The 27,807-nt window shown below is 39.1% G+C and overlaps 2 protein-coding genes across 2 annotated transcripts in view; one reads left to right on the forward strand and one right to left on the reverse strand.

Moving 5' to 3' along the window:
* The window catches only part of dhrs12 (dehydrogenase/reductase (SDR family) member 12), a 25,188-nt gene extending 17,820 nt beyond the window's left edge, over positions 1–7,368 (forward strand). The window contains exons 3-10 of the mRNA XM_017421082.3: positions 304–386; positions 2,394–2,486; positions 2,564–2,645; positions 3,754–3,815; positions 3,901–4,005; positions 4,088–4,178; positions 4,470–4,607; positions 6,959–7,368. Coding sequence (XP_017276571.1) covers positions 304–386; positions 2,394–2,486; positions 2,564–2,645; positions 3,754–3,815; positions 3,901–4,005; positions 4,088–4,178; positions 4,470–4,607; positions 6,959–7,071 — 767 coding nt within the window. The 3' untranslated portion in view covers positions 7,072–7,368. The remainder of the gene's footprint in view (positions 1–303; positions 387–2,393; positions 2,487–2,563; positions 2,646–3,753; positions 3,816–3,900; positions 4,006–4,087; positions 4,179–4,469; positions 4,608–6,958) is intronic.
* Positions 7,369–8,149: 781 nt separating this feature from the next.
* wdfy2 (WD repeat and FYVE domain containing 2) lies at positions 8,150–27,144 on the reverse strand. The gene is made up of 12 exons (XM_017421214.3): positions 27,008–27,144; positions 23,417–23,484; positions 21,397–21,470; positions 19,623–19,677; positions 19,118–19,268; positions 17,434–17,546; positions 16,809–16,935; positions 16,507–16,612; positions 13,971–14,072; positions 12,566–12,696; positions 12,348–12,456; positions 8,150–10,779 (listed from the first exon to the last, which is right to left on the reverse strand). Exons 1-12 carry the CDS (start codon positions 27,142–27,144, stop codon positions 10,750–10,752), a joined length of 1,203 nt encoding a protein of 400 aa, XP_017276703.1. The 3' UTR covers positions 8,150–10,749.
* Between the last annotated feature and the right edge of the window lie 663 nt (positions 27,145–27,807).

Below are 27,807 nucleotides of genomic sequence, written 5' to 3' on the forward strand. Positions count from 1 at the left end.
TTTGTCTCTTTCTTACTGTTTATTCATTGTCACGTGCTGTTTTTATTTTGTTTTTTAATTATGTAAAGCACCTTGAAATGCCTTGCTGCTGAAATGTGCTATACAAATAAAATTTGATTGATTGATTGATTTTGGTCAGCAGCTTGGTTTAATAACATGGCTTTTCTTACACTTTCATCTAAATCTGTTAATCACAATCACCTACGGTGTTTTACCTCAGTTTCTACTTTTTGCATACACCCTTATTAATAATAAAAGATGTGCTGAGTTTTCCACTGACGAGTTTCTGCTCTGATCCTGCAGGAGGAACTGTTCACATGGTTTGTCGAAACCAGGGACGAGCAGAAGCAGCTAAGGTTGAAATTGTGACGAGGAGTAAAAACGAGGTGAGACCTTTAGTGGTTATTGGTCTATTTGGTCCCAGTTGTATTCTGAGTAAAGTGAGACCTCTGTCTGATGTGTCAGTGGTAAACTGCTAAAAGTTGCCCTTCAGTCGCATCATTTATCCTCTCAGTATAAACAGAAGTGAGATTTTTTTTTTAGTAAAACATAAAACTATTCTAGATCTTGCTCCATAAACCGGCTGTCTTATATTATTAAAAGTCTGTCATTATCCATATGTATGATGTGTTTGATGATATTTGTCACCAAATTATTTACGTTTTGCTAAAACGCTCTAATCTAGCATTATCTAACAAATGCTCAAGTGTAAAACGGTCCACTCTTTCCTGTTAATTTGTAACTTCAAAAATGTGTTATTGACAGGGATGCACTAAAGTACCTCTGGACCCAACTAAACTGGCTTATTATGTCACATCATGAGGCACCTAAATCGAGCAAAACTGCCTCATGGTGTCACATTAATCTGAACAAGAAGGACGCATGTTGGACGCATTCGACCAGACATGAGGTGTCAGACTTGTTTGGTTCCCAGTCTGCAGCTAATAATATAAACTGCACTTTATCTTAAATGTAATCCTGTTTGTAACCTGTTTGATTAATGTATTATATTTGAACAGGTTAAACCCTTCTAATCTTAGACTTCAATGTTTCTGGAAAAACAAGCCGCCCCAGTGAAATACAGTCATTGAAAAATGAAGATCTGATCTTTACCAGGTTCTAAGGTCGTTCTAATGTAATGTCCAGTGTACACAACAGATCCACCATGTCATTATTTGTTAAACAAAAACAAAGCTGAAATGGAAAAGTTGTGTCAAAAACCAATTTGATTCGGCAGCGTGTGGTACCAGGTTTGGTTGCAAGTTCTTGAAGCAGTGATTTCCGAAATGACTTTTAGTCTCTCACATGGTTGTGGAGGAATTTTGACCCACTCTTCTTTACAAAATCACTTCAGTTCGTTGAAGTTAGTGGGCATTTGTTTCTGTCACACCACCATGCTGATAGGTGGTGTGAGGTGTTTGTGCTGATATGCTGGGTTCTGTTTTCACCAAACATGACGCTGTGCATCCTGGGTAAACGTCTCTGCTTTTGTCTCAGCCGTGTAAATATTTTCCGGCTTGTTAATAGTCTTTCACCGTGCAGAATGATGGACTCCAAATAGTTTGAAAATGGCCTTTATAACACTTTTTGAGCTCTATGGGCATCAACAGTTGCTGCTGTAAACTCATTGCTGATGTCTTTCCGCTTTGGCATCGTGGTAACACACAACTGTATGCTCTAGAGTAGCAAAACTGCCAAAATTTACAATTTTAAAGAGGTGATCACACTGAGTTAATTAAGTATATTTGTTTAGCAGCGTCTGGCTGCTGCTTTCATACTTTTTCTAAATTACACCCTCACTGCTTCGCATCAAAAACTATTTGGGCTTTGTATTTGTGTAATAAATAATGACGTGGTGGATTTTGTTGTGTGTGTTTTTGTACAACAGAGGTTAGATTTGAATCCTTTTAAACCAGGTGAAGACCAGATCATTTTAATATGTTTTGATACATAAAACCTCAGAATTAAATCAGGGTAAACTTTCTTTTTTTATCACTATATGCTGATATTAAAACTGTTTACTCAGTTTTAGTAAAAGTAACTGTAGGATGTTTGAGCATACCCATTGATTATGATTTATTACCGATTTAAAAATGTAAAAATAAAATGCGACAACAACAATAATCTGGGTTAGAACCGCTGATTCCGTTGAGTGAGCTGCTCCGTAGTGTCAGCAACTCCTCCTCCTCCTCTCAGACTCCCAACAAAAACTTACTTGTTTGTTTGTCTTGTCAACAAAATTCCTCTCCTCTTACCACAGCGTGGCCGGAGGTGTGACCCATCATGTCAAGCATATTACACACGAATTCCTGTCAATTTCCTGTCTGGAAAGACCTAAATGCAGTGTGCGTACATGTCTTTCCTGTGCTGAATCGCGTCTCTTCTGTCCCCAGAATGTTCACGTCCACATTGTTGACATGTCGAGTGCAAGACAAGTGTGGGAGTTCGCACAGAACTTCTCCCAAAGCAACTCGGTGCACGTGCTGGTAGGTGTGTGCAGACATGCGAGGGTTCTTCTGCGAGTCTCTTTATTGTCGTTTTAGTCATTTTCTCTGTGTCCCAGATCAACAACGCAGGCTGCATGGTCAACCAGAGAGAGTTAACTGAGGAGGGTTTGGAGAAGAACTTTGCCACAAATACACTCGGTAAGAGAAAAAAAACCCACTTAGTTGTAGTACAGTACAGAATAGCTTACTTTTAGAAAAACTGAAACACGAAAAAAATGATTAGAAATGCATTGATTGCAGGTACCGATGCACCAGTTTTCATAGGTTTGTTCTCCAGTTTCTGATTTTTGTAAAGCTCCGACCTTCATTTAGCCAAGTCAGATTTCTCTTTAAGAACTAAAGCAGCATAGAATAAATACTTTGACTGTTTATGACAAAATATTCACATGAAAAAAAAACTTTTAGATTTTCTCCAAATCGACATCGGTCTCCAGAGCTTGTTGTCTCTGTCTGTTCTAGTCTACAAATAATATCTTCTGAATAATCAGACTGGGGGTATTTGCACAAATAAAACCCAACTGAAATGAACTGGGGAAGAAAAAAAAAGAAAGAATTGCAGCAAGTCTCCTTTATAAGACCGATTACAACTTCTTAACATTTTTTGCACAGCTCTGAACATAAAAGCCAGCAAGTCACAGGCAAATAGTTTGTCTGTGAGATTTGAACAATAAATTGCAGCAGTGTCCTACATAATACACGACAGGATAAAATCTTCATGTGTCTGACGGTTAAATTTATATAACGGGACTTTACAGGCTGATGATCATAACACTTGGCAGCAGAATTATAGGCCTCACAGACTTAGCTGGGTTTAAATACGTCACCTCTTTAAATCTGGCACTTTGATGGACACCCTCAGACTATAGGTTATTAGTAAAGTGACCTGCAAACTTACCTTTGTGGAAAATTCCTGTTTCCTTTAAGTAGATTCTTACACTTTTATGATTTGAACATCTTACCAATATTACAAATAGTGAACTCTGAGTTTTCTCCTGTAAAATGAGCTGATGCATGGTGTGTTCATGTGCTGAAGAGGAAAAAAGGATATATTAGTGCTGGATTGGCTGGTTGAAAATCAGCTGATTCTGGCCACCAGCTGATGGATTCCTGCATTCCTACAAAGATATCAAGGACACGACAGAACACAAAAACTTCCAAATACAGTACAGTAAACAAACCAGACAATCAAAAGTGAGTTTTTACTTTTAAGTAAGAAAAGTGTTGTTGAGCTCTACTTTCCTTTCAGGTACATACATCCTAACAGCTGCACTGATTCCTGCTCTAAAGAAGGTCGAAGACCCGAGAGTGGTGGGTTTGGTTTCAGCAAAATCCAATCGAGTCGTGTCCAAAATGATGCAACGTGAAAAGTTTAAAGTTGCCATTTGCTCCTCAGATCACCGTGTCGTCAGGCGGCATGCTCACTCAGAAGCTCAACGTGGATGACCTCCAGTTCGAGAAGGGGACGTTTGACGGCACCATGGCTTACGCTCAGAATAAAGTAAAGCCTGCTGACTTCTGAGATCGGCTCTGTGTAAAATCTGTGGCGCGACAAACCTGTGCTTTGTGTTTCCGTGTGATAGAGGCAGCAGGTGATCCTCACAGAGAGATGGGCCTCTCAGCACAAAGAGATCCACTTCTCCTCCATGCACCCCGGCTGGGCCGACACGCCAGGTGAGCGAATGAAAGAAAATGTGTAGATTTTGATTTTAGTGCTGCTTAAAACAGTTCTGCTCAAATTTAATAAAAAATGATTTAAAGCTACAGCCTGAATCTTCTTCAGGACTGAATATAACATCTTTTCCATCAGTCTGATCCTTCAGATAGCTTGTTTTCTGTTAGTTTCAGGTTTTACATGTTACATATTTATTTTCCTTTTAAAAAAAAATGCTTTTTATTCTTAATTTTTTTTTAAAAAAGGAGTCAATACGTGACAGAAAATGTTTTTGTTTTTTTTCCTTGTAGCGGTTCAGTCGTCCATGCCTTCATTCCACGCCAAGATGCAGACCAGGCTGAGGACTGAGGCCATGGGGGCCGACACCGTGGTGTGGCTCGCTGCCTCTGCTGCTGCCGTTAAACAACCAAGCGGACTCTTCTTCCAGGGTCAGAAATAACTGTGTGAAACCTGTGTTTTCTGTGCTCACAAAGGGAGGCAAAAAAAAAAGTGCCTGAACTGGGCAGCGCGGTGATTTAGACACAAATGTAGACAAATCTAAAACCAACTCTGTAGATCTGAGGTAAAGAAGTCTTATTTAGTTAATAATGTTTGTTTTCTAGTTTGTTTGCTGTGTGTTTCATCAACCTTGTTATCAGAAGACAAACACTCAGTGAAATGTACTTTGATCAGCATAAAATTTAAACAATAAAAGGTGTCTGCTTGCAGGGGGGGGGAGCCATACATATTTGTAAGGAGTTGGTGCGGCCTATATCAGAGCCACTGGATTGACATTTATCTGGTCAACTCACAACAGATGATAATGTATCTCCACGTGTTATTGGACAGACATACAGCAGCTTAACAAATGGTTCTAATCATTTGAAGTGAGGTTATGAACAATTACAGCCACAATGGCTGTCCAAATACACCATTTTTCAGTGTTTTTGATATTTGAGTTTCTTCGAATATGTGTATCATCTATGATAAAAAAAAAACAACCACTAAACTACCAAATGTCTACCGTATAATTTGTAATAAATGAGAGAAACCAGCAGAGTCAGGTTTTGTTGCCAACAATTACAAGTCGTTTGTTTACATTCGAACACTGATAAGTTCACTTCGGACGGTCTCGGCGCCTGACTGACATCGAGTCGGTAAAATAATCCCCCAGATGTAAACGGAGTCAGACGAGGAAGGTTCTTTTCTCTACGTCTGAAAAGAAACGGCAACTAAAAGCTGTGAGGAAGGTAGTCGACAGAAGGAAAGTCGTCTTGGGGGAAGGAAATTGAGCGTTAAAGCAAAAGTTGGTGGCAAATGAGCTGTGCTGAGATATGCCGACCTCTGGCGGAAAAATTTGTCTCTGATAGCCAAAGTTGGTTGTAAACAAAAGCAAGGAAAATTAGCTGTTTTCTAACACAATTTTAAGTTAAACTAACCCCAAACTGTCATGTATTTTGACAGCTATTATGGCTTTAATATCTTTCCAGTTGTATATAGCTCTTTGAACGCCTCAATTTAAAGACGAATAACTCGAGCAGAGCTAAGGTCAGTGTGGATTTGCCATCCTAAAACAGCTCCAATTTCAAAGATTGTACAGCAGTTTCTTCAAACACTAATTAATAAATGTACCATTGTTGTCAATTAAGCATAATACGGTTATTCCAGCAGGGATATTATGATGTTCCTCAGGCTGAACAGGAAATGCTACAACTAGCTGAGCTGCTGCCGGTATTTTTGCTTGTAAAAAAACTATAATAATTTGTAAATAATTGTGTTATGTGAAATTGGTGGCAGTGTAAAAGTTTATAAAGCATTGTTCGCACAAACCACTAATAAAGCTTTTAGGATTAGAATTGTTTTAAGGCTGCAGCGATCCACTTTAGTCTTGACCCTTTTGGACTAGCCATTAGCTCATCTATCCTGTCAAAATTAAACTCTCCACAAACTGCGGTTATACAACAGGCAAGATATTAATAGTTATTTTATACAGAACATTTCATTTCCACACTCAGCCCGTGTGAAAAATCCATTTCTGTTGCAAGGACAGGTCTATATATTGATGAGAGAGGGTCCATGTTACCAAATCGCTGTTGCTTATTTTCATCTTATCTCTGCCAAGAAAGTTCTGCAATTGTACAGTTTGTGTGTTAGTTTTCCTTTTTAAATTTTACAAGACGTGGTGGTAATTTGCCGTATGGACACACAAGAACTTTAACTTCCTTCAGATTTGTTGAAGTCTCAGAGGATTTCTTTTTTTTTTCCTTTAGATTTTCTTTTTTTTATTCCCTTTATTCATCTTACTCTTAAGCAGAGGAACAAGAAGATATAGCTGTCAAATGTAGCTCAGGGAAATCATTTAACATAAAACAAAAATTTAAATACAGCAATAAATTAACACACAAGTTATTTATAAGTTGAAGCTTAAACTTTCTATATTTAGAGACACATTTATCTTCTACTATAATTCCTCTGGGTTCTGTGATAAGGCTCCCTATTTGATTGCTTTCTTCTTTTTGATTAAAATGGACACTTTTGCTGTGTGGAAGTCCTTCCTGTTTTGGTGGTTAAAAAGGCCTGACACGACAGGGCAACATGTGACATTGTTTGGAAACTAGTGCATTCCTCCTTTGACCAACACCAAACTCTTGACCAACTTTTTTTTTTTGTGTAATAATGGCAATAAACTCTGCTGAAACGTCTGACGCAAGACGTTGTAAAGTAAAAAGTTCACCGTGGTGTTTGTAATCTGCTTGCTGAAGGTGACCCTTTTTTTTTTTTATGGTCCGGTGTCTTTCAGATCGTAAAGCGGTTGCGACACATCTGCCCCTCGCCTCGTCCCGCTCCACCCCACAGGAGGAGGAGAAGCTGCTGGCGGCGCTGGAGGAGCTCGCCCTCAAGTTTAAACCCTAACGACAGCCAACTTTCTGCTGAAACCAAGCGCTCCTCAGTCACCGTTATGTTTACAAAAGCTCGCTTTTAATGTATGAAGATAGACTGAAACTGTTTTCAGGAAAGAACAAGCTTGTAGTTTTTATGCATTTCTCCAAAATAAAGTTTAGATGCTTTAAATATACTACATATACAGTAATTTATACCAGCTTAATCAATACCGATATGAAGATAAAGTGTCTATCATTTGTTTACACAAAATGTTATTTTTGTAAAAATGTCCTGATTTGATTAAACCTATTTGTTATTCCAGTTTCACCACTGGTTTAATGTTAGCTTTTAAAAGTCCTTTTCTCAGAAATTTAATCGTCTTTGAGAGTTATCTGCAACCAGTTGTGTTCACCTGATAAACGGGTTCTCTGTCACAAAGACAAACGAGTTGTTCCAGTGACGATGGTTTAGGGATGCTTCGTAGTTTGACCTCCGTCTTTGATTGAGTTTAGTTTCAGGCAAATCTAACAAGATTCAAATTAAAGGCATCCTTTTTCATACTCCACGAGAAGGTATGAAATGGGCTCTTATTTACGTGGTCGCGTGACGAAAGTAGCGTCATTTTGTTCTCGTAGCAGCTCCGTTCACCGCTCTCTGAGGTGGTGCTCATAGTGAAACACCTCACTCTGTTATCAAAGATCCAGGGTTTGTTAAGTAACCCAACTTCTCTTTCAAGAAATGCATGATCACCCTCCGCCTTGTGTGTCAAATACTTCAATATCTTAGCTGACTTATTAGCTCTTAGGATGTGTTGGGAATGACTCTCAGCTACTACCACACCAAATTTTAGCACAATCTGTTAAAAAAAAACTGTCTGAGTTACATCCAAGGTCCATTAGCTGCAGTGGCCATGTTGAATTTGGTTTAAACGTTAATCAGTTGTAGGTCTACGTCCAGTGATTCATTTCTGAGAATTTCATTCAAATCTGTAGGGATTCAGGAGATATTTTGCTAACCAACAGGTGGTAATGGCCGACAACGAAAAAGACTATCTACACAGAATTATAGTTTAATTTTTACAAACCAATAAGCAGTTCTCACTCAGCTGTCACTTCAATGCTTTTATTATGTCATTTATACACAGCGTTACATTCATGGACACAAACACAGCAACGCCTGTTCTCACAAGCAAACTACTGGCCACAAGCTATTTTACTCTGTCACTGATTTTGAGAAGTATTGTTTAAACATTGGTTATTTTTCCCTGTGCAGTCAAAATTGTACAATAAAAAACCATCCTGGAGATTTTCCACGTCATCTGTAATCACAATCCATGCTCATTTGTCACTTTTTCATCCTAAGTTGAGTTTGCACACGCAGATATCTTTCAGTTTATACAAACTGGTAAGAAAAGAAAAGAAACAAAAATTTATAACTAAAAGAAATGAAAATATAACCATTATTTACACCACTGAGGTCTAAAGGTCCAGAGAGTCTCATTCCTCATTTAAAATAAAAGAGTATTTCCCATCCCATTTTCCCAAAGAAAATGTATTTTTCTTCACAGAAGTCAATTATGGGATGTTTTTGCTTCTTGATTCCAGTGCATTCACGACAAAGTCAACACAACATTGACACAAAACGACAACACAGTAATTCCGACCACATTTACCCGTTTCTGTCCTGGGATACTGACAGGTTAGCTTGCTGATATGAGCTCTCGATCGTGAGAAATGGCTAAACCCCACTCAGAAAAATAAATACCCTAAAGAAGCTGCGCCTCTGCTTACAGAACAAACACCGTGTTGATTTTAAAGATCGGGGTAAGAAGCCTGATTTACACAAAATGACACGAGTTCTCATCTCAGACATGAATCTGAGCCTGAAGCATCTCATGATTCGAAACAACGCGCCAGTAATACAATGCAGTTAGTCGAAAATGAAGTTTGGGTAAATGCAAACACAGGTGTTCGTTCTGATAGCTGCACTTTTACATCAAACCTGAAAACAGAGGAAAGCTAAACTGAAGTTCTTTACATGTAACGTCTTAACACAACTAAACGACTGAAACTACGCCATCATTAACTTTAACAGTAGTCTGTTTAGAGTTGTAAGGTTAAAGTTGGAATTACTTCCATCTGCCTGCATCTCTCCAGGCTGCAGGAATCTGCAGAACCTGCCGTGAGAAGCAAAAGCGACATGAAGAAGTGGATTACTATGTGAGGAGTCAAACCGCTGATGTAATTAGTTTACACAGCTGCTCGGAGAAAATGATTTATGCTTGACAAATTGAAGCGGCAGTGGATTAATTTGGAGCCGAGCTGCACCATGAAGGATCTATAGAGGACCACACGATGATGAAGTTACAGTCAGTGAAGCCGTTTGTCCTTAACATCTATAAACAGGTCGGATCAGGTTAGGTTTAAGTTGTTGAGTGGGCTAGAAAATTTGCATCTATAGTGTTTTACACTGAGTTTAATTTAAAGCAAACCCAGTTTTCAATCTGTTTCGAGCTCATGTGACGTCTGTTAATCAGTGTCCCCAGAGGATAAACCCTTCAGTATCTCAAAGGTGAGAATTATTTTTCTATATGACTTTCAAAGATTCAAACATTCACGTTTGGCTAAGTGTGGCTGTGAGGTCACAGTTACTCAGATTTTAATGCTTTAGATCTTATTCTATGGTAACACGTGGTTGTAATGACCCGAGGAGGCTGATGCGTACAAAACTGACTGAATCGAGGAAGGCTCTGAATTTAATCTTTAACGTTTTTTTAACCTGTATCAGATTTAGTCGCTCAGTGTTTATCTGAAGTGTATTTTGTGTGTGAGTGTGTGTTAAAGGCAGCCCTGACATGTTTAACTCTTAATCACTTTGTGGTATTTCATTGAAAGAAATAACAGCGGAAATGTTTTATCACTGACATTGGATGAAATAAAAGCAATCAAAAGTGATGGGAGTAAAAAAATGAAGCTAAATTTGGAGAAGACTCTTAACTACAAATAATCAGAAAACTGATTTTTAAACACAATTCTGGGATTTGTTTATGAGTCCACAACTTAAAATATATTAATGCTATATTCTATTCTTATCCATTTTGAAAATAAATGGCAATTATGAATTTACAAAGCACTGATTTCTTGTCTTTTTATCAATAAGTGGTCGAGTTTCAAAATGGCATAGAAATAAAATAAGAGGTTTGGCCTGCAGGGGGCGACATTTACGCCTGCTTTCACAGGCCTGAACTGCAGGAAGTAAATCTGATCAGAAAATGATCAAACGTATTCATTTCATAGATGTGCAGCCTGCTAAGATTTGAAGTTTAGTAACAGTTTTATGAGTTTCCAGTATTAAATCAGCAAGAAAGGCATAAAAAATAAATCATTACGGTGTGTCAATTCCTTCCAAAGTCAAATGCCACAAAATCTCCCAGAATCCAGAGAGATCTCCATACATTAGTGACACAAACACTCTGCACTCTGTGCAGGAGACTTGTCCTGTTCTCGGGCTTCCCTGGCCTGCAGTGTCCTCACAGTTAAACGTGTCAACAGCCACAGTTTGTTGTTAAATAATCCTTAAATAATTATTTCCAGATGACACGGATGCTGTCGGAAAGCTGCTCTCTTTTCTCTTCAAAGTGCGACTGCTGCTAGAAAACCATCACAGTTCGTCAGAGGTTCCCGTTGAATGCCGCGTGTCCACGAAGACTCAGGACACCACAGGAGTCATGTCCCAAAGCTGCAGGGGAGAAAAAACAACTATAAAAAAAACACCAAAGTTTGTTCAGGCAGAGACAACAGTCATAAACTAACCGCTCAGGGGAGTCCTCCGCTGATGCTCTGAAGAAACAAACTGGCTTAACTTAACAATCTTCTCCAAAGAATCCACAGTTTAGATTCTTAAAATAGGATTTATAGTAAAAGGTTCCCATTGGGGATTATTGAGTTGACAAACAACCAAGGACTGAAGAGACTGTGAGAGAAACCTCTAGCTCTCTGGCAGCCTCTTCACAGCTACTCTCTGATTTTGTCAAATACACACAAGAACTAAAAAAATAAAATAAAAATAAAAAACACTGTCCACAGAATCAGGACTGAACTTTGTCAAATGCTAGACTACGAGAGACTGCGAGAGGTAAGTATGTATTCAATACCAGAAATGTTCCGCAGAAAAAAGTCATAATTTTAAAAACTAAGCTCCTGATTTTGCAGTTTGTTATTTGTAGACAAGCAGCAGCGACTTTTTGGCAACGACAGCAATTTTTGTGCTGAAATCCGACTCCATGGGACGAATTTATTTCTAATATAGAGACAGTAGTTTGTCACCAGACCACGAAGGATGTTTGGACCCAATAATATTGAACAAAAGACAGATCTGACTAAAGATTAATAAAATAAAAACTAAATCTTTTTTTTTTGTATTTCTGCTGTGATCAAGTGGAAAACGAGTAGGTGAAAGAGAAAAAAAAGGTTTGAAACTGTCAAAAATGAATGATTTCACAAAAAAAAAGACTGATTTTAACAGCAAAAGCAAAGCTAATTATTAAAAATAGGCTTAAAATAATTTATAGTTTTATTCATTTTTCGAAACTCTTCCAAAGGTTTAAAGTATGAAGGTGTGCACATCGTCAGTCACCTTGCATGTCAAAGTTTGAAACGAAGATCTGGTGCGATCAGAGAGTTTGTTGGGGATGACTCAACTACTGCTAAAACAAGTTTTAGCTCATAATCTTAAAAATTGACAGTTTCGGTTTGCTAAGCTTCATTAGATGTGGTAACCATCTTGAATAGAGTTGATTCCAAAACTTCATCTTCCTAAAAAACAAAGCTAAGATCTAAAACAGATCAAACTTGCTTTAAAAGCAAAGAAAAAATGTCCACAACTCCATTTAAATATTATCAACCTGCTAAAACATCCTGCTACAATAAACAGTTTTGCTGCCTAAGGATATGGTTTTTTATTTAATAAATCAGCCTTATTATGCCTTTTCTATTTTTTTTTTTTTTATTATATTAAAAGCTGAACTTATGTACCCTTAAGAGTGATGCTGTTTGGAGTGATTAAATGATTTAGTCGCTAATATCTGCACCTGCTAAGGAAGTTCCAAAACTAATAAAGAGCTCTACTTTTTTGGATATAGCTTATGGGTAAAAATTAGTTTTTGAGGCCAGTCTGAACTGGACATTGAGGATATGATGACTATCCCCATGCAGTCTGGGGTAGAATCAATGTTTTATACATTTCTCCATCATTTATCACTGAGCAGCCCATTCCTGTCTGAGACAACAGAGACTCGTTCGGCAGACCTTGACGGTTTTGTCGGTGCCAGAGGTGAGCAGGCTTCCAGTGGTGGGCTCGTAGTGCATGTAAACAATGTTGTGCTTGCTGTCGTGGAAGGTGGCTGTGGGCGCTCGGCTGAAACACACAAAGACAGAGACGGCGAGATTTCAGAGCGCGAGCGCTGAGCAAGCTGAGAGCACAAAGAGTCAGTATGAGTCACCGACAGAGGCCGATTGTTACTCACTCCTCGTCGGTGATGGACTCGTGGCAGCTGTCACACACGCGCACCTCAAACTCGAAGCCCATGAGGGGGATGGTGGAGCGTTTGGATGAGCATTTGCCGCACACGGCATGGCCGCACTTCCTGCAGTGGTGCTGAGACGAACACAACAACTTAAATGTGACAGCTGTCATGAGCAACACATGGACTCGTCACCGGCTTTAAAAACAGATAAACAAGTCTTGAGTCGTCCCTCTTTTTTTAAATAACTTGCTTCTAAGAGGCCAGACTTTCTTTTATTCTTTTAAAGTGATCTTAAGCAACAGTTCAAGCTTTCCGAAGGTCTTTCAAAACAATTTTTCTTTGGACTTTGGCTGCTTTTTTCTCTTCGTTTTAGCCCAGTACCTGACCATTTTCAGAGGATGGCTTTTTGTTTTTTTTTCCTAAGTCACTTAACTCTGATATATGAATCATTTAGGAATTTAAAAAAGCTGCTAAACTGAAACAATAAACCAGAGTTGTGTTCATTACATCACAATTTGGCCCAAAAAATTATTTGAAATTGGACACAATTTGTTTTCATTTAGGTTGGCTCTTAAAAAGAAACTCTGAATATAACAGCTTGACACATTAAATTGGGTTTTAGCACCAACAAAGCGATCCGCAAAGGCAAACGTCTAGTCTAATATGTCGTCTCTCGTGGACTGCACTGATATGAAGTCAAAAAGAGAAAGTCGGAGCCTTCTGTTCATTAAAAAGTAAACCAGCTGGAGTGGGTGGAAAGAAAAAACAAAATGCAAATTTTATGCAAACTGATTTATATCTAACAGGTTGGAGCACAGAGTGGAATTTAGGCTGAAAGAAACACTGATAAAGGAGAAAACAAGGAAACCTTGGGTGAATGAAATTTCCTAGTTAAATTTCAATTAAAACTTATCTAATGGGTCAATAACTAGTTGATCTTTAGGCCAAACTCGAGAAGAATTGATGCGCTAAACGCCGACAACCTTAAATGTCACCCCTCTAAACTAACAAACACGCAGTGGTTTGTGGGTTTTTGGTTTTAGACGTGGGTGGAGGGTGCAATGCCATCGCTCCTTTTCATTTTCACCTCCTGACTTTACAGAAAAGCTTTTAATTCGAGACTTAATACAGTTTGATCACACTTTAATACAGGTAAAGTGCGACACAGTGACCTTCTAAAAATAAGGAGTTTTGTGCGTTTTAACTCAAGTGCAGTAAAACTAGTCTAGAAACAGCATCGTCCGTGTTTTAGGTTTGTATTTAGTTTCACATGGTTTTCACACTTTGAAATCCTGAACACCACGTGAACCTCAACTTTATGCTGCTTCTCAGACTGAGGCGGTAAAAGAGCCAGCAGCAGATTTTATTTCCAAGTGATATGACGGAAAACGGGTATAAAAAGTACCTGTCGGAGGCCGATCTTCTTACTGTCCCACATCTGTTTGAAGTTCCAGAAGAACGGCTGCTCGCACTTCTGACAGGAGTCACTGTCCAGCCACTCAGGGGTCTGTGGACACAGATCGTTGTCAGCTGTACGGACATTTCCTTTTCGTTCTAAAACAGCAAGGCTCCGTTTAAAGGCATAAAAATGAAAATAAACTAACAATGTCTTACATAAACTAAAGAGGTTAAATTCCAGATCTTTGGGATCCAAAAACCTGAAAACATTTTTGTTTTTTGTGGAAAAAAAAAGGTCAAAACAGTGAACTAATCTTGTGCTACGTTATGTTTGCATAGAAAATGAAACAAATAGGTCTTACCCTGACCCTGCAAACAAAAATGTAGAATACCACATGAGCTAATGCCTTTGCATTGACATGGTTTTGTCACAAATATATGATGATAATAGTAAATTTGTCACTGAAACACAGTCCTGTAAATGATGAGGAGATTAAATTAGAAATGGAGATCAAAATCTCTTTCCAGCAGTGACATAACCACATTTAAATTTAGACTAACAATCATCTATTGATTTCAATTAACTAAATTTAGTCAAGACGAACAATAAAAAATAAAAACAATTTTGGCTAAAAAGAAACTTACATGTATACTATCAAAAGTGAATTTATTGATTGATATTTAATGATTGATAGCAGAATCGGTAGGGGGAACACGGTTGTGAAATTTGTCTGCCCAATAAATATGCCTGGCAAATTCAGCACACGACATCAGGACTTTGGGTTTAAAAATTGCCACCTTCCCGGACCAAGTTATTTTACAGCTGTGATTTTAAATAAACGCAATTACTTGTTGGTTGTTAAAGAGATGTTGATGTTGTTGAACTATCCCTTTAAAAAGATAGATGGTAAATAGACTGCATTTATATTTTTCTTATTCAACCTTTATTTCACCAGGAAAGTCCAACTGAGATTAAAAACCTCTTCTCCGAGGGAGTCGAGCCAGCAAGGTTACAAATAACAATTACACGATTTAAAATGTTATACAAAGAATTATTGAAAACAGTTACAATTTAAAGACGTCTTCTCAAGTGCTTTCAATCTAGTCTTAAAAGTGCTCAGTGAGAGAAGTTCTGTTAGTTTCCAGTCTTCCATGCAAATGGAGCAGAGTAGACAAAAGCCCTTTTTCCCAATTCTGTGCGAAGAAGGGGAGCAAAGAGTTCAAAGTGATCGTTTGAGCGCAAAGAGTAAGAATCAGATGTTCTCCATGTGATTAAATCACAAATATAGGACGGCAACAGCCCAAGGATGGCCTTATAAATGAAAACGTACCAATGACCTGACAGTATCTTGACAGTATCAAGTTTTATATAGAGCTTTTTTTTTGTCTTTTTCCAACACTCTCACTACGTGACACACGCACACACACACACACACATTGATTTAGCACACCGAGGTGTAGGGGATGATCAGTATCTTGCCTGGGATTTGAAAGATCTTGAAACCACTGTCAATTTCACATTAAATAATTACCACTGCAGAAAATATTATGAAATTCCTATCAATGGTGTTCCAGACTGCAGCAGAACTGCTAAAGCTGGCTGCTGCTATTTGTGCTTTCAAACAAATGTAAAGTTCTTTGTACGTAACCATGAAATACAAAACTGATGACTATGTGAAGTTCTGCGTGAACTGCTGTGAAATTGTGGACACTGCAGCAATCTACTTCAGTCTCAGCCCCGCTCGGTTTAATCATTAACTTGTCAGTCCAGTCAGAATTAAACTCTCCTCATTATCCCTTTAATTTTGGACAAAGCCATTAGGGATGATTCCCTTCAGCAACTCTGAGACAACTATTCAGCATTATCACAAAGCAGGAGAGCGGGCGGCAATAAGTCAGTCATATCAAAGAACTGTCACACAAGAAAGAGACATTTCAAAACAGTCATGTAATGATCGTGCAGTTTTAATTTGTGGTTTATGAGGAATTAAAAACAACTAAATCCACGTATTTTTAGTTTTCCTGCTTCTCAGCTTAACCAGCTGCACTGTAAAATGTTTGGTATTCCAGCAGCGAGCGATTCTCCACTGAAGTGCGGCGGCCCACTGATGTTATTTTAAAGCTCACCTTGTGGGAACGACAGTGTCAACAGGAGCAATGATTCAGAAAATGGAGCCGAGATGAGAGTTTGGGTCAAATACTGATGGGAGAACGAAAGCGTCTGATTAAATACAGGAGCAATTAGGCCCCAACTAACCGTGCGGAGAGCAACGGAGCGCAAGAGGACAAGATGAAGCTGGACTCGGCGTTTGTGAAGCAGGGAAACCAAAGGAAGCTCTGCTGATCGGGTGACCTTTCACGGATCTACTCCTCTAGAGCAAACACCGGTGATTAAACTGATCCGTGCGCGCTTCTCTGCGGCTAACGGAAGTGCGCCGAACGTCACAACGGTGTTTCACATTTTCCTCACGTCTCAGCGCAGCTCAAATTTTTGGTTCGCCGGCGGGCTCGCGTTACTCGCCAACCGGTCTGCCGCTAATCACCTCTTGTCGAGTTACATCCATGTTCCAGATGACGATGCTTCCATCCGAGCTGCAGGAGATGAGCTGGCGGGTGTGCGAGGCGTAACACAAGCCCTGGACTTTCTCACTGTGGACAGACACAAAAAGACAAACAAAAATCATGAATCTTTTTATATAGAGACTGACTGACACCCCAATCCAATCCAACACAGCCTAACACACACTAGCCTAGTGTAAAGTCAGCATCTTGTTACCCCAACCAAACGGGCAAGGATTTATTCCTATCTTATTTGTTCGTTCAGCTGAAGCAGCGTGCTTCTTACTTGTGTCCCTGCAGTTCGATAGCGGTGCCTTTGCGCCCGCCGATGTCCCACATGATGATGGAGTGGTCGGAGCTGCCGGAAAACAGCACCCTCTGGACCGGGTCCCAACACAGCGCCGTCACATGACCTGAAGGGCAGCACCACGTATGAATTCTCAAAAGAATCACTGGCAATCATTTCAGATCCCAGAGAAGGTGATTAGCTCATATGTGAAGGATTCAGTCCAATTCCAAATATTTTTTCTGCAGTTTCTTCATGTGCTTCTCTACCATATATTTTGACTCAAACTGTTTGCCGACCATGTCACTGAAGGATGTCTGCTACTGGTGCACACAAATAACTCTAATATTTTATGTAGAAAAAACTAAAAAAAACATCCCCGTTCATAACCTTTTTTTAACAAATAAATCTACTACAAAAAATTGGAACTATCACTTTAAAGTTGGTGTTTGAAGCACCAGTTTATCTTGAAACTAAATCTATTGTTTTTCCTACTTTATAAACCAAGCTACAAAGACATTTTGCAATACTTCTTATAGTGAAGCAGACAGGAAAACTGAACATTCAAAAGGACTGATGATACCTTGTGTGTGTGTGTGTGTGTGTGTGTGTGTGTGTTATGTACCCGTGTGTCCTTTGAAGGTAGTGACCAGACTGCAGCTGTCCTGCTCCAGCTTCAGGATGGTCACCTGTCCAGACTGGTCCCCTACAAAGGCATGTCTGGTCTCTACATCAAATCTGGTTTAAGGTTAAGGTCCAAAAAAACACACACTCTCACACTCTTATCTGCTACTAATCAAATTGACCAAAAAATAAATAAAAAATACCAACACCCCTCAGCAAACCTGGTCTGTTTACATATATCCACAAATATTCACTACTTTTAAAGTTCAGAATCAATATTGCTCAGATCTTGCTTCAGTAAATATTCAAATTGTGATAAAACTGGTAAAAAATATTCAAAGCTGTATAAAATATGTAAAAATCCAACATTTTGAGGGGTTTGTTAAAATATAATCCACACAGCAACAGATCTAAATCGCCTTTCACCTTTAAGCAGACTACAATTAGGAGAAAGTTACAAGTTAAATGTAACACTTACTTTCTACTGAAAATGTTTCAACACAAAAATCACAAAACTAAAATGTATAACTATAGAACAACAAAGTCTATGATATACGATAACATAGACTGTTTTTGCTTGTGTGTGTGTGTGTGTGTGTGTGTGTGTGTGTGTGTGTGTATTCCATTGTCAACAATTGATTAACTTATGGAGTCAACCCAATTCAAGATGGCTGCCATAGCTAAGAAATCTAAGCCAACAAAAAAGATGTTACACTCAGTCAGATTTACAGATACTGAGCTAAAGCTTGATGTGGTAGTAGCTGAGAGTCATCAACAACACGAAGTCCAAGCTCTAACACATTTTGAGTTCTTGAATAAACATCAAAACAGCTATAACTCTGTCCCCTCTCAGCAGAAAATCTTTTTAGTTTATAACTCTGGTAATAAAAGGTGGCCGATGATGTGGATTCTGTCAAGGAATGCGAAGACTTAATTTTGTTTTGTTTTTAACAGACCTAATCATATGAGCTAAACCCATCTTGATCTATTTTTTTCAACTGACTAATTGTTCGGCACAAAAACCTTTCAGCCTTTTGAGTCCAGAGTTTTCACCCTCAGCTCCGGGGCTGTCGAGCTCCGGGCCTCATTTAAATCAATCGAGATTTGCTAAATTATGTTTGCAGACCTTTGTTACATGTGGATTTTTTTTTCCCCCTTCGCAAGGTAAAAGTCGCCGAAGTCCTGTTAAAGCAGTAGGAACCAAAGCATAACAAACATCAAGCTGGGTGTTTTTTTTGTATCTAACATGTCAGGAAATAACAGGGAAAAATAAACAAGTAAATTTGATCCGGTCCTGTTAGCACGCTGAGGCTAACAGGCTCTCATCACTCTGATGACCTGATGGCCGGCTCCTCATTGGTATGGATCAGTGTTGCTGCTGAGCACTAACAGCCTTTCATCTGCCCATTACAGAAACCCACTCAGACCGTCTCCTTGACAGCAGCATGACTGATTCCTATTGTTAGTCCTTCCCATTAGAGCAAACTCACTCAGAGCTAATCTAAATTGCCCTTTCTTAACCCGCTCTGCTCCGAAAATAGAGCAAGCTTTTATAAGGTTCTTCTTCTTTGACTCAAAAACACACAAGATGGCTCACCGCTTGAATACTCACTCACATTTGCTGTTTAGTTTAAATGTTCACAGAGGAGAACTTCAAATCAAGAAAACAGAGCACTGAGGGATACTGTAGTCCTGAAACCCAGGCGGCGGTGCGATACATCCCCAGCTGCTGGCCGCTCTCTGAACAGTGCCAGGTGAAGTTTTTGTCCTGGCCGGTGCTCAGCAGCCACTCCATCTCCAACACAAACAGCACCACTGTCACTCTGCCCTGGTGGGCTGCGCACAAACGAAACGCACACAAACAGGGGCTCATTATGAATCAATCGATTACTGTTCCTCCAGTAGATCGGAGCCAAACAAACCGCTGTAATGTGTTAATATCGATAAACACCAAAACATATAACAAAAAAGGGCCACAAACTGGAAGGACCTCAGTTTAATGTCAGCTGTTTCTATACATGGTTTTGGTAAAAAACTGAACTAGAAATAAAGTAAGGAAGTTGGTTTGGTGTTCTAAAACTGAACCTGCTTATTCATGCATGTTGGTTCACTTCCAACAAATGTGTAAAAGGAGCTAACTCTTGTGTACGTTAAAAATAAATACATACAAAAAGACACTTCCTGTCTCACCCTGGTATGTGAGTGCTGGGGTCATCTTGTTGTAGTCTTCTGACAGAGCGAACTCCTGAAAACAGGAAATGGAGAGAAACGATTAAATGGTGGCAACAAATGTTGCCAGGGCTTTTTACGAGAAGTAAATACAGCTTCATTAAACAAACCATAATGGAAAATAAGTTAAAAGAAAAAAAAAAAAGAATTTGGCTCAAAGGATTGTAAACACGACAAAAGGTCCTGAACCAACATTTCCTCATAGCTCGTTGCTCAAAGGTTTGTGGGAACTTTTTAGCTTTTAAATTATTGCCAGATCAAAATCTAAAATATGTTACATTACAGTCTGTGCTTTTGTTGGTTTCTCTCGTTCCAAAACAAATATTTCCCACAGTGAGGGTCAGACAGCAAAAAACAATAGCTGAATCTGAAAAAAAATAAAAAAAAAATACAGCAGTCAGACTGCAGACTGCAGGCTTCGTTTCAGTCCAAAGTTGCAGGTTAATGTTTAAACCAACAGGACCACCAATCTGACGGGGTCTTGTTTGCTCAATTTAATCTTTGAATGTGACACCACAGTTATTTTGCTGGTGCAGTCCTTTAAGAGTGATAAAAGAGGGCCTAAAGATTTTTTTTATTTTTTTTTTATATTCAAGCAGGTTGAATCTTTACTAAGTAAGAAATTTATTAGTAAATAATGTATTTTAAATAGTAACATCTTGACCAAGAAGGATACTACTAGAAAATAAAAAGGATTAAGTCAATGGAGATCACATCCATTATGTTCTCTTCAAACCAGATATATGCTTTGAAAGAAAATAACAACTTATTTTAGAGCGGAATATTATTAAAATAAATACATAAATAAAGGGAAACTTTGCTGAAGTTCAGAAACTTTTCAACATCTAAACTCCTTCACACTGGATGACGACACCCGCTATAGTGTAAGGTGGTGTGTAAGACCACAATGGGCTTCTTGTTACACAGAAATGGGTGAGAGGTCCTTTATGGCAGTGGTCCTCAACCGATCTGGCTTCGGGACAAATCCTTACCCAACTCAACTTCTCAAATTCACTGAATGTGAAGGTGGTGCAGTTTGAACGTGAGGTCGAAGGCAGCACACCAACAAGAAATACAAGTTTAATGGTAAACCAAACGGACCAGCAAGGGGTGATGCTACAGAGGGAAACATTCAATTTGACGCCCAATTACTAGCATTTTAATTCAAACCGAAACGCTTGACTTCTGTAACTTTAGCCTTTTTTAACAACCTCAACAGTGCCATCACGCATAAACAGGAAATAGTCCAACTACAGAGAAGTAGTTTAAAAAACGGACTCAAAATATGTAGCTTTAGCTGAGTGCCCACCCACTGAATACATCATGTCTTATACAATTATTCAAGCATTAACCAGAAGGCTGAGATAACAATCAGAATGTAGATTTTTTTTTTCTCTAGACAAAGGCCCAGGACCCACTGAAAACAAGCCTGCAACCCACTTTTGGGTTGCGACCCACCAGTTAAGAATCACTGCTTTAAGGCTTTGTGCATGCGCAACCATGACAAGATGCATATCCAAAGAGTGACAACAAAAACCTTTGAAACCTTTGAAATTGTACTGTGGGTGACAGGAATGACAAGAAATAATTACATTATTTTCGGTATTTTTCCAATTTCATACAGTCTTCTTGTCAATTCACCAACAAAACGCTGAGGCCAGCTGTAAATATTCAAACAATCATCTGCGTCAGTGATCAATTTAGGAAGAAACGAAAGCCTTAGCGATGGACTTACGCAGATACTTCCGGTGTCCATCCCCACGGAAAGTCTCCTGGTCTCTGGGTTAAAGGACATGCAGGAACATGACGCTGGACAAAGACATGAACAAATGAGAACGAACATTATTTCTGGTAAAAAAAAATTTAAAAAAATCACAGCTATATGAAAAAACTAAACCCACCTGTGAGGTAAATTATTACTGACAGTAGCAGAGTCTGAATTGTTAACCAGCCTTTTGACAGTAAAGCAAATATTAACTTCAGCTTTTCTGAGCTCTGAAGTCAAATTTCATTCACTGACAAAATAGATAATATGCAACCAACAGGAGCAGAAAAGAAAAGCTTCAAAGGTTTAGGACATTACAACAAACTTGTTGCAATAAAAACACACACACACAAAGAGAAGGGCCTTAACAGTGTTTTTAAGGAAGTTGCCAGTTGCAGTATTTGTCAAAATTTGAAGATTTTTTTTTTCACAAGACTCACACTAATGTTCACTGCAGTTACTGCGGCTTGTAATGTAAGACTTAAAGCAAACCTCAAAGTTTAATTGAAAAAAAAAGAATATTTGAATTCTGGTATTGCTTGCCACTATGAAAGACAGGCGATAACAACTAACTATTATCAGACTATATAGAAAATAATTGGGTGTGTTCATTTGTCTATCTGTTAGCAAAATATCTCAAACTCTCAGAAAGTACCCATTGGAGGTAAATCTACAGCTGATTAACTGTTGGAGTTAACCTGATTCAAGATGGCTGTCACAGGTAATCGACTTGAGCAAACAAATAAACGGCTATAACTCGGCGTTACAGATACTGAGCTAAACTTTGGTATGATTGTAGCTGAGATGGATCTTAACAGATACGCCGAACTCTAACAGTTAGAGTAAGATCCTAAGTGGTTCAGTAGAAGGTTAGTGAACTTCTTCTCTTGGTTCTTGAAGATGTTTCACCTCTCGCCCAAAAGGCTTCTTCAGTTTTAATCCTAGGTTGAAGTTCCAGGCTTACAAGTCCTTGTTATAACAACCACAATAATTCGTGCAAGATCTTTGTTTAAACTTTGACGTGCACGACAGCAGGCGTTCATTTTTAAATGTAGGAAGTGTTTCCACGGCTTTCCTACAATAGATATGCTGTATATAATAGGTAGTGTTGAACCCATCCACTTAAATAATGGATGATGAAGCTTTTTTTGTTTTTTAGTCAGAGAAATGTCCACTCTTGTAAAAACTGTACTGCAGCCAGCCTACTAGGGGGCGCTCGTCCAATGTGGACTTTACTTCTGGGCTCCAGTTCTGTCTCTAACTAGAATGTATGTTAATGGTTGAACTATTTTAGATGCAAGTCTAATGTTGCAATTTCCTGATTAAGCTGATTGTGGTTTAGGACTGAAAACAAATTAATAAAAAAAGCGGCAACAAAATCTCAACAAACTAAACTTTTTTAAAAAAAAACTTTCCTCAGGGCAAAAAGATCAACACAAACACCCATAAACACAAGTAGAAAAGAACTATTTACAAATTCCCCTCAAAAAACATTCATGCTACCTAAATTGTATTGTATTTTCCATTTATTTATCCAATAATTTCATTCTATTTAGTCACTTTTTCTCCATTTGAGCCAGTCTGACTTATTACTGTTCAATATTTGTTTTAAAAACAGTAAACTGAGATGTTTTACATGTGTAGCCTCTGCTGTTGTCAGGGACAGATCTTGCTGATTGCAGCATGGGATTTCCTTGGGTTGCGCAACCGAAGGAAATCAAGGCCAAACTGTCACAGGCATGCAGCGTCGCCGGACTGAGAGGAGCAGAAAGATTGTCGGGAGAAATCCTACAGGAGCTCTGAATTATGTCAGGACCTGATTTCTGCGTTATTCAGACAGAGGAGTCTGACTGATTCTTTTAGTCCATCGTGATCGGAAAGGACAGTCACGTGGAGAACTCAAGTTTATTTTTTCCGCACTGTAAATTCATGATTCACATCCTTACTCTGAACTCTGATTCATATCAGACAGAAAGGCAGGAAGACTTACATGGCATGGTGTGGTAGACACTGGGCCAGTACTGACCGCTGTCTCTCTTCAGCCATACTCGAATTGTTCTGCGAAGAAAGCACAATACTAATAATCACTTCGTATTACTGAGAAAAGGCTGCGTTAAACATTGATGGGTAACTTTCTCCCATAGCTCAAGGCTGCAAGCTCAAGCAGACTCGACAGGAAATGAACACCAGTTTCAAGATTTCGGAGAAAACGGCTCTAAAGATTGCACTGCCACTGAGAATGACATTAATCTGCCCTTAAAAGCCTTTATGTGTTCGAGGTGGTGGGAATAGAAGAGAAGATGAAGTTCCCACTGCTTGTAAGGGAGTTAAAAACAGGGGCGGTCATAATGTTTTACCATTATGACCACCCCTGGATACGATGTTGCTCCCTGATCTCTTAACAACAACAAGACCCAGCAGCTATGTGTGTCCATGGTGACCAAAGCTGCAAAAGTACAACTTGGAGGAAGTAGGAGCCTAATTTAAATCTCACTGTTAAAGAAATTATCACAGAGGCATAGCTATCAGCTTGTAAAAATGTAAAAACCATCACAGAAGGGACTGTCAGCCATCCTGGACTACAGTTTGCTCTAAAACAATAGAACCACCGTCACATGACGCGAGTAACACAGATCTTCTAAACACAACAACTCTTAAACGTTAAACCGACATTTCGCTCTTGTTGTTCGTGTGTTAGATGAGAGAGATGTTTGCAAGAGTGCAAAGCTGAAAAGGTTTGACAAATCCCAGATTTCATGGCCACACAGATGGATTTGCACAACTCGGCGAGAACGAGCCTCGTGCTGCGGCTACAGCAGGCTGGGAGACGAGTTTGAAATGTATTCCGATTCGCGTGACTCATCCTCATACACAAGCGGTCCTGTCAAACATCTGGACAGACAGTCAGTCAGCATCTGCCTCTTTTGTCTGTTTAGTGTAACACATCTTTAGCTCTGTCAGATGCTGCTAACGCTGTCTTTCAGCTGATTCAGCAGATTAATTGGTGTTGGAACTGATCACTGGAAGGACTGAATATATTTCAACACATAGACCTTAGATGCTTTAGAAACAAATGTTCATACAGTTCATATGTATGAACTTAGAGTTATCTCTTGATGTTCCTGTCAAAGTCCGTGGAAATAGCATTCATCCCACGTCCACATTACATTCTGCATGTTGGTCAAGATCAAGCCTATCTGCAGCATTTACGAACTGTTCAGAAGGCAGCAGCAAAGCTTTTTAACTGGAACAAACAAAGTGTGGACACAACTCCAGGCCTGGCATCACTTCTCTGGCTTCCTGTCCGGTTTCCGGATTGATTTTATTTCCTTCAAACGGTCTAGCCTCTTTAACCGGTGCTATCAGCATTCACTCAGCGGCCGAGCGGTCAGCTTCCAGATTAAAATATAAGAATGCAATCGCTGCGCCAAATCCTTGTATTGGTTTACATTTTGACATTCACACCGCTGAGGCTGTAGAAATAATAAAATCTCTGCTAAAAGCTCACCTAGTTTTACTTTGTTTTTATGCCTTTCTAGTCCGGTCGATATGAGACCTTTTTCGTTCTTGTGTTGTTGTGTTTGTCATGTTTACCTAAATATAAAAGCAGGTTAGATTGTGGGGGTTTTTTTTTGTATTTCACACAAGCAGAATTTGCTTCACCTGCAATGTTGAGAGTCTATTCCTGATGTGCACATTTTATGCACTGCGACTGAAATATTATACTTGTCCCAATGACAAATGTTTTGGTGTACACTTTAGGAAATGTCAGAGTTATGATATTGTTTTGCTTCTCTTTCTGATAGGCATGTGACTGAACTCCTGCAAAAGAAGGATTTCACCACAGTTTAGTTGCTGAGGGGAAAAACACAAATTGCAATTTTATAAACTCATCAGTTTTATAAACTCATAACTATGTTACAAGACACCAAAAAAAGGTGATCTGTTAAACTATGGGAAGTCATTTTGATGAGAATGTCAAGTAGAGACCTGCCATTGATAAAAACTTGGAATACAAATATATGCCTTAATATTTAACGTATATAGTATCTAGTAAGGAGCCAGATAGGCCTCAATAATTCAATGTTTAAAGGTGAAATGAAAAGTGTTTTGAAGCTAACATACCGGTAAATCAAAAGAAAGTCACAAAAGGTGATTGTTTTCAGAGTCTCGCTTTTTTTTAAAAATTACACTAATTTAAAATTAATAATCAAAGATCGAAAAAAGTACTAGTGTGACAAATCAAGTGCCAAACACAGGAACATGAACAAAGCAGTAAAAAGAAAACACAGATAGTGAGGGAGTGGTTCAGTGTGTTACAAATAATTGTGTAAACTGACCCAAAACTCCAACAGTTGAGTCATTCTTCAGCTTCCTGAAGGACAAGAAAGTTTGATGGATGTGGTTAGTTTATCTCCTGTCTGGAGACAGACTGTGGAGTGAATGTTTGAAAGAGGACCATCTGAAATACAAACCATCAATTTAAGAACACCGCCTGTCCAACCAGCACCCGCTATCTGACTGGCACCGGCCACTTCCTGCTGTTCGGATTGTAAACCCCTTAATGACTGTGTGACATCATTGTCAAGTTTAAGGGTTCACCTTGTGAAATGTGGGGCTCGAGTTCCCGACAGCATCACTCCAGACCCCCAAAAAACGTGTTTTCAAACAGGTACCTGTTACCAAAACTTGCTTCTTCTGATAAACACTGACAGTAACCTCCTCAGTGTCCTACAGCGGTCTGCCACAGCTGGCCCCGCCTCCTTCTACGTCACCAACCAAGGAGGTAACTCCGCCCACACAATCAGCCCATTTCAGGATTCTGACAGAAAAACTCTAAAAACAAGTCATTAAAGTTTTAAATCAGAGAAATGGACCACTGGGGTGTTTCATGATGTTGTTTAACTTAAAGAAAAACACGAAAACTGATTATTTTGATATTTTATTTCATTTCACCTTTAATTTTTTTCGAAGGGGGTCTGTTTTATTCTTCTTCACAAGAGTATTTCTTGTTTCAACATGTGAATATACTAATCAATGACCACAATTTATCATAGTTCTTTAACTGCATATTGTAACAAACTTGTTTTTTTATATGTACTATTTATAATAAACTTAATAATTAAATCTATTTTAGTTATGTCAATCCTCATGCAGATTTTGCAGCTTTGAACACATTTTATGTAGTGGGAGAAAAGGGCAGAAATGGAAATAGTTTAATTGTAAAGGTTGCAGACGCCTGGAAAACATCTTGTTTTTCTAGGAATCATCGACGGGCAGCTAGCAAACATTAAGCTAGTCGTCATCAAACGTGATATTCAGCTAACCTGTATTATTGGCGTTGTTTGTTTATTTGTTTTTTTTTTAAATAAAAAAAAAACCTGTTTTAGTGCTCCTGCCTGCCTGTCCAGCTGTAACTTAGCCGACAGTGTGACATTTGGGCGAAAATGTTAAAAAAAAAAAACTTGGGACTGTTTCTTCAGGTTTACAGTGAATTATTTACAGGCACGTGAGCTCAGGCGATGCTAACAGGAAAATGCCCACTGTAAGAAGTCATTCAGGTGAGATTTGCACAGCCTACCTCTCCTCGGACACGCTGATAACCCCGTCCTCTTTAGGAATGATCACCGCCGTGGTCACAACCTCCTGAAAACCCTCAATTTTGCTCAGCAGGCAAGGCTTCCGAGCCTGCGGCTGAGGCAGAGTTTCTGCCGCCATGAGCTGCCGCCGGTGTAGGAAACCTCCGTCTCAGAGAAACATAACCCCGCGACCCGGACTCCGACGGCTGAGGCTCGGGGTGACGCTGCTACATGTAACTGACTGGGGGGAGAAGAAGCATACGGCGATGTAAACTCGGTCAGAGGTACGACCAGTCAGCTGACAACACACCGCCAGAGACCAAAACACACGATTTCCTCTGAAGAAAATAAGACTTCCGCTCTCACGCTGCTGCTATGTTTTCAAAATAAAAGCTTCAGTTCTTAAACTACTTGAGAGTATGATTTTGTGTAATTGTCTTGATAAAATAACTGTGTTTCATGATGATTTAAAAAAAGTACAGTAAAGAAAATAATAGAGTCCTTGTAAAAACTGTGGTTTTAGATGACTAGTAAAAACTACTGACATCTAGTGGTAAAGCTGGTGATAGCACCTGTCCTGCAATAACCTCTCAGTGCTGTATTTTCTTCTTTTTCTTTCAGCTGTTCCCTTTTCAGGGGTCACCACATTGAGTCATCCTCCTCCATCTAACTCTGTCTTCTGTGTCCTCTGTCCTCACTCCAACTACCTCCATGTCCTCTCTAACTTTATCCATATATCTCCTCTCTGTCTTTTTCCTGGCAGCTGCATCTCTAACATCCTTCTACCAACATACCCACTGTC

This window comes from Kryptolebias marmoratus, linkage group LG6 (assembly GCF_001649575.2).
Source record: "Kryptolebias marmoratus isolate JLee-2015 linkage group LG6, ASM164957v2, whole genome shotgun sequence".
NCBI classification, from domain to species: Eukaryota; Metazoa; Chordata; class Actinopteri; order Cyprinodontiformes; family Rivulidae; genus Kryptolebias; species Kryptolebias marmoratus.

What these genes read in the sequence shown, in the direction of transcription:
- wdfy2 (XM_017421214.3), bottom strand. Translation starts at nt 27,144, where the DNA reads ATGGCGGCAGAAACTCTGCCTCAGCCGCAGGCTCGGAAGCCTTGCCTG. An exon ending in TACCTTCAAAGGACACACGG is followed by an intron (nt 16,936 to 17,433) that starts GTACATAACACA and finishes GCTGCCCTTCAG; the next exon opens with GTCATGTGACGGCGCTGTGT. An exon ending in TGGATGTAACTCGACAAGAG is followed by an intron (nt 14,073 to 16,506) that starts GTGATTAGCGGC and finishes CTGTGTCCACAG; the next exon opens with ACCCCTGAGTGGCTGGACAG.